Source organism: Anser brachyrhynchus, assembly GCF_964034855.1.
Source record: "Anser brachyrhynchus genome assembly, chromosome: 5".
Taxonomy (NCBI): domain Eukaryota; kingdom Metazoa; phylum Chordata; class Aves; order Anseriformes; family Anatidae; genus Anser; species Anser brachyrhynchus.
In genome coordinates, this window is record NC_137699.1 from 62,512,788 (window position 1) to 62,518,787 (window position 6,000).

The 6,000-nt window shown below is 60.9% G+C and overlaps 1 protein-coding gene across 5 annotated transcripts in view; it reads right to left on the reverse strand.

Annotated features, from left to right (window-relative positions):
• SAMD4A (sterile alpha motif domain containing 4A) overlaps positions 1 to 5,563 on the reverse strand; it is an 83,487-nt gene extending 77,924 nt beyond the window's left edge. For 2 of the 5 annotated variants that reach the window (XM_080594430.1, XM_080594428.1), the window contains exons 1-2: positions 5,324 to 5,490; positions 4,218 to 4,824 (exon numbers count right to left, since the gene is read on the reverse strand). In XM_080594430.1, coding sequence (XP_080450556.1) covers positions 4,218 to 4,413 — 196 coding nt within the window. In that variant the 5' untranslated portion in view covers positions 4,414 to 4,824; positions 5,324 to 5,490. Of the gene's footprint in view, positions 1 to 4,217; positions 4,825 to 5,323 lie in introns of those variants that run through there. The other 3 variants (XM_080594427.1, XM_080594426.1, XM_080594429.1) reach the window with 3 other exon arrangements.
• Positions 5,564 to 6,000: the final 437 nt, after the last annotated feature.

Sequence of the window (6,000 nt, forward strand, 5' to 3'; positions counted from 1 at the left end):
TCCACCAAACGGGTACGTCGTGACAGTGGTTTGGTCCCAAGGGGTCTTACGTGGCTGACTGGGGCACCGACCATTTTACAAACAAGTGGCCCGAGCACAAACATGGACAATGTGAGCGGCCAGAGCAGCGCACAGCATCATTCACACGGCAAAGACCACGAAAACCGTCACCCACTGGCACTGGGCTGCGCCGGCCGAGAGGCTTCCCCGCTCCCCCACGTAATCCCATTTGAGGATAAATGCATTTGCAAATTCGATTATTTGAACCTATGGCTGTACAGTTTGTCCTTATTCAGCTCCCCATGTAAAGCCATCTCCCATCCACCCGCATCTTGACGGACCCAAGGCTGCCAGAAGGCCTCAGGAGATGCCCGGCACAGCTTCTCCTCGCCCTCCTGCGCCCACCTCTCGGGGGAGAACCAAGTCCCGACGGCTTCTCCAAGCACGAGCACAAGGTACGTGCGCAGGAGGCTGCTTTTGGGTAGAGATCAGACAGGATTCTCCGACTCTGCTCTGCAACGATGCCCAAAACACTTCCCTGCACCTCATTCTGACTATGAGGGGTGGCACCAAGCAGCCCAGGGGAGGCATTTTAAGCCAAGAGATTAAAACGCAGAAGGGTTAAGCACGAGTCCAGGAGTGCCTCCTCTAGGTCCCATCAACTCGAGAGCAGAAAAGCAGGAGGGAAGAGCAAAGAGGGCTCCAGCTTGCACCATGATGCTCACCCACCATCAGCCAGGTGACCACCGGTTTTGGTTCTTCTGGTAAAGAATCAAAACCCAAATAATTGCAAAGAATACTGCAAGTGCAGGCCACGATCCGTAAGGACACCCTCCCTGCACAGACACAAGCGTGCGGGGGGAGCAGGAGATGTCACCTCCCACCCCATCCAGCGATCCCCAACGCAGTGCTCCCGCCCAGCCTGTCCCAAGAGCACTCTAACCGGACCTCAGCATCGCAGGAAAGCCAAAAAAAAACCCCAAAAGCTGGGCACTGGGGTGGCTTTCCACGGGCAGGGGCTGCTGCGGAGGAACCGCGGTGTTTGCCTCCGATGGGCGCCCGCAGCTGGGGCAGCAGCAGCGGCCACAGGGCTGGAGCCGCAGCCACCTAAAGGTACACGAGGTCTGCAGGAACATGTAATGCCTTTTATTAGACCAGCTGGTACAGCTGGAAAAAAAATAAACCACACAAGCCCTCCTTTGAGCTTCTGCACCTTCCCGCTTGGCCATTTTTTCCAGCTGCATCACTTGGTCTAATTAAAGACATTACCCCTGCCTCTTCCTCCGGCCAGCCCTTGCCGGGACAAGGAATCTGGGTCATTTTGGTGCTCTCACCGTGGCACTCGACAGGCTGCTGAAAGGAAATAAAGATTGCGGCCTTAGCATGCAGAGGAGCCAGCGGCCGGTGAAAAGAAAGCTCAGCGCCCTTCCGACCGAGGGTGTGAAGCTGTCACCCCGCTGCAGAGGATGCAGACGGGAATTTGGATGTTTTGGGGAGCTTTGGGGCATCTCCAGCAGGAATTGCAGGAGCCGAGAGGCCACAGCAGCTCCAGCACTGCCACCAGTGGGGCTGGCTGCACGTGGGACCATCCCTGAGCAGCCCCTGGTCCTACCCTTCGTTATCACAGCAGGAGCACGTCCCGTGCTCGATGCCCAAACCCCACAGGTGGTTTTTTGGGGGCAAGAGCAGCCCCCGTGCCCTAACCAGGCTGTGCCCTGCGCCGCCGAGGAGGTGGCGGCGTCCGACAGCAGCCAGGCTGGAAGGGAGGAAGGAAGGAAGTTATAGCAGACTTTTAACCAGCGCTATAGAATACCTGCGGCTCCTATTTCTGCGCATCGATAATATGGTTTCCATACCCCTGCACAGCAGGAAGGCGTTCGCACTCAAAGCGAATTAACAGCAACCCGCGTCGTGCGCCAGGTGAACCATGAAACCTCAGCGAGGCTCCTCCTGGCCACAAGCTGCACGTTTCCCTTCCTGCATTCGTTCCTTACTTCCCTTTTACCTTTGCAGCCCCCCAAATTTTAATGCACCGGGGTTTCAGGTGGCCGTGCACCGTGCTGCCACATCTCGGGGACGCTTGGGGATCCTGCAAGACGCCTCTCCTCGAAGGCAGACGTGCAGCAGTACCTCTCCAGTGGCACAAACCAACTCCCTTCTCGCGCCGAACCCACTTTTGAAGCCAATTCGGGCGCTTGCTCTGCTACATCAGATCTGCACGGCGCGCTCCGAGCGGCATCTCTGGGCTCACGGTGATGCCCCTTACCAAAGCACCCGTGGGAGATGAGCTCCTGCACCCATCTCATGGCATGCTACCGTGTCCCCAACACCCAGGACAACTCGGCGGGAGCCATCGCAGCCCCCAGCCCGGCGGGGACGGAGCCCATGCAGGCACGGGGGGCTCAGGAGCAGCGAGTGACACAAGGCGAGGTGAGGACGGCGCCTGGTGCACAACTCGGTGCGGTCCCACTGCCAGCCAAGAGGCAAACGCCAGACCGCAAATGGGCGGCGAATAAGGGCTATTCAAAAAGAAATAATCCAACAGCACACGGGTGGATTTATGAAGAAGGCAGTGCTAAGAGTGGGGCCCAAAAGCTGGGGTCCCCGGCCCTCCGCCACCACGGGGTTACCGTGCTCGGAAAGCAGCGGGATGCTCACGGGTACCCAGCTCCCGCTCCCAAAGGCAAAGCCCCGACAAGAGGATCAACAGCAAGACTTGGGATCTCTGCAAACCATCCCCCCGGGAACCTAGGGGACGTGGCTCCATCCGAAACAGAACCAAAAACCACGACGCAGACGAAGAAGGAAGGCGCAGGGAGGGCTCCGGCCCCGGCACGCAGCAGCAGGGCGGCGGTGGCGCCGCACGGCTCTGCCGGAGGAGCTCGGCTGCTCCGTCCCCAGCCGAGTGGCCGAGGTCCGGCCCTTGGGCTGTTTATGAAAACCAGCACTGCCCGCAACGCGCCCCGCGGCATTCCTGCCTCATTCCCCAGAGCTATATAAGGCAACGCGGCCAATTCCAGCTCCTCTCCCTCCGCGCCCCGGGGTGGTTTCCTGCTCCCAGCTCCCCTCCGGGGACCTCGTCATCAAACGCAGCGGGGCCAGCGCCAACCCCGAGCTCCCACCGCCCCAAAAAAAGCCCTAAAAAAGCCCCAAAACGCCCCGCCGGCTGCTCATGCTTCTCCCTGCACGCAGCGGCACGGGGGCTGCCGGCCCCACAAGGGGTTTTGACCACCGGGGATGCTTTGCAGCAAGGCTTTTTTTTTTTTTTTCTTCCTTTTTTCCCCTTTTCTTTTTTTGGGGTGTTGGGGGAAAAAGCCACGCAACTTCCAGGCAGGTTTCGCCGCCCCTCCTCGCGCTCCACGTTTAACAAACTCTGCTCAACTCGCATCTCGGCGCAGATGCTGCCAAGGCGCACGGATGGCCCGGGATACCCGCGCCCCAAAACACAACAGCAACCCGCAGAATTTAGGGGATTTTTCACCCTGCTCCAGCCCCGTTTACATGCGCGACTTGTAGCGGCCAAAAGGCGCTTCTGTAACCACGCACATTTCTGTGCAACGGCCAGCAGTCTCCTCGGATTTTCTCAAACACAAGGGGGTATTCAGAGCCGCAGGAAAAAATGCGTCCAAACAGGATCTGAGTGATGAAATCGAAATTGCCGCATTTCAACAAATAAAAGAAAAGAAATTAAAATTTAGGAGAACCCAGCCCGGCCAGAGCTTGCGAAAATAACAGTTCGTCTGAGGTAGCGACGGGCTGCTGCTCCGTGTTGCAGGGAGCCGAGCAAGCCACGTTGGCCAAAAGAAGCCTAGAAAATCCAGACTCTACGTGACCTGACTTAGTTATTGCACAGGAAACTGCATGGAAGGAGGAAGGGGGGGAGGAAAAGGAAAAAAAAAAAAAAAAAAGAAAACGGAGAAAAAGCAAAGCCACCAATCATTCATGCTACCGTAGTTACACCACGCAACAGACCCGAGTAGTTCGCTGCGCGGAACCCAACCGAAAGGAGCCGTCATGGGTTTGAATATTAAAACGTAAGAGGAAAAAGCTCTCGGTGCAGTCATGGTGGGGAGACCTGGCTCCAAAACCTCTTTTTTTTTTTTTAAGCCAGCATTACAGCACCGACCGGAGACCGAGGCAGCGTCGGCAAGGGGAAAAATAAGAATAAAAGGAATAAAAAGGGGGGGGGGGGGGATTTTTTTGCAGCGAGGACTCACCGGGGTTGTTGGCCTCCCCTTCGAGGATGTGCAGCTCGGTGCAGTCTGCCAGGGAGTGCTCGAGGCAGAGCTGCAGGAAGCGGGCTTGGGTCCGGCTCACGCGCTTGAGCAGCGAGAGCAGCGCAACAGTCTGCTCGCACTCGTTCCAGCCCTTGAACCAGCCGGCCAGCACGCCGACCTGGTCGCGAAACATCATGGTGAGAGGGGCCGGGGGGAGAGAATAAATAAAGGGGAGAGCCTCTGCCCCCCCCGCCCTCCAGCTCTCGCCTCCGTCTCGTGGCGCCTGCGGGGGGGGACCGGAGGGGAGGAAAAAAAAATAATCTCGGCTGCGGCGCGAGGGTGGGTTGGTGGCGGGGGGCTGCGGGGCTCGGCGCGGGGTCTGGGTCCCCTTCTTCTGGCTCGGGAGCAGCGGTGGGGTCCCCCGAGGCGACGTGGAGGCGGCGGAGGTTGGGGGGGGGGGGGGGTGTGAAAATGGTCAAAAACGGGGGAGAAAGGGAAAAAGGAGAAGGCCGGCGGAGGCTGCGTGAGCGGAGGTGGCCCTTGGCTGGGCGGCGAGGGTGGGCAAGGCACGGGAGCGGGGCTGGCGCTTCGGCGGGGGGCTTCGCACCTGGAAGAGAGAGGGGGGGGTCAGCGGGGGGGGGGGAAGAGGAGGAGGAGCAGGAGGAGGAGGAGGAGGAGGAGGAAGGCCCGCAGCAGCCCAGGCACCGCAGCCTCCCGCTCCTCCAGCCCCGGCCCTGCTTTGTGCCCCCCCCCCCCCCCAGGACAATCCCATTTTGTGCCTCCCCAACAGGACCCCCCCCATTTTGTGCCCCCCCCCCGGACCCCCCCATCTTGTTCCCCCCCCCCCAGGACCCCCCCATTTTGTGCCCCCCCCCCCCATTTTGTGCCCCCCCCAGGACACCCAAGCACCCCCTCCCCACGCACCCCCACGGCGGGGGGGGGGGGGCGGACACACACCATAATCACCCCCCTTTGCTGTTAGGGGGTGGGCGATTGCACCAAAGCACATCGCCCCCCCCAAACCCCCAAATTACTAAAAATCATATATTTTTAATAAAAAAGTTGCCCCCCTTCCCCCCCTCCCTCGATCCCCCCGAAGCACTCACCTCACTCAGCGCGGGGCCGGGGCCGGGGGGGTGGGGGGGCGGCGGCGCGGGGGGGGCCGAGCCATGGCGGGGGGAGGGGGGGGGGGAGGAGGAGGAGGAGGAGGAGGAGGAGGAGGAGGAAGGCCGGGGGGGGGGAGGGGGGCGCGGGGCGCGAGCGGCGGCGGCTCCGCGGCGCGAGACTGAGGCCGGCGGCGCGCCGGGCCCCCGCTCCCCACATGCCGCTCATTTGCATACCGGTGACGTCATAGAGCGAGGGGGCGTGGCCGGGGCGGGGGGCGCGCCTTTTCCCTGCCCCCTTCCCGCGCAATTCCCCCCCCATCCCCCGCAGCGCCCCCGGGGGAGCCGAGCCCCCCCCCCCAAAATGAAAAAATGCTAAAAAAAATCGAAAATGAACCCAAAGTCGCCCCCCCTCCCCCCCCCCCAAGCCGGATTGTGTGTCCCGTCCCCCCCCCCCCCGCCTCCACGCGCCGAGGGCCGCGGGTTGCCCGCGGAGCCTGGAGGAAGCCTCCACCTAGCGGAGCGCGGGGGGAACGGCGGCTTCGGGGGGGGGTTTGGGGGATTTTTGGGGGGTCTCGGTGGTTTGGGGCGGAGGAGGTGGAGCCCTGCTTCGTGCCGCAAGGAAGGGTGTTTTTTTTTTTCCATATATTTATTTTTTACATTTTTTTAAGGCCGCTTTG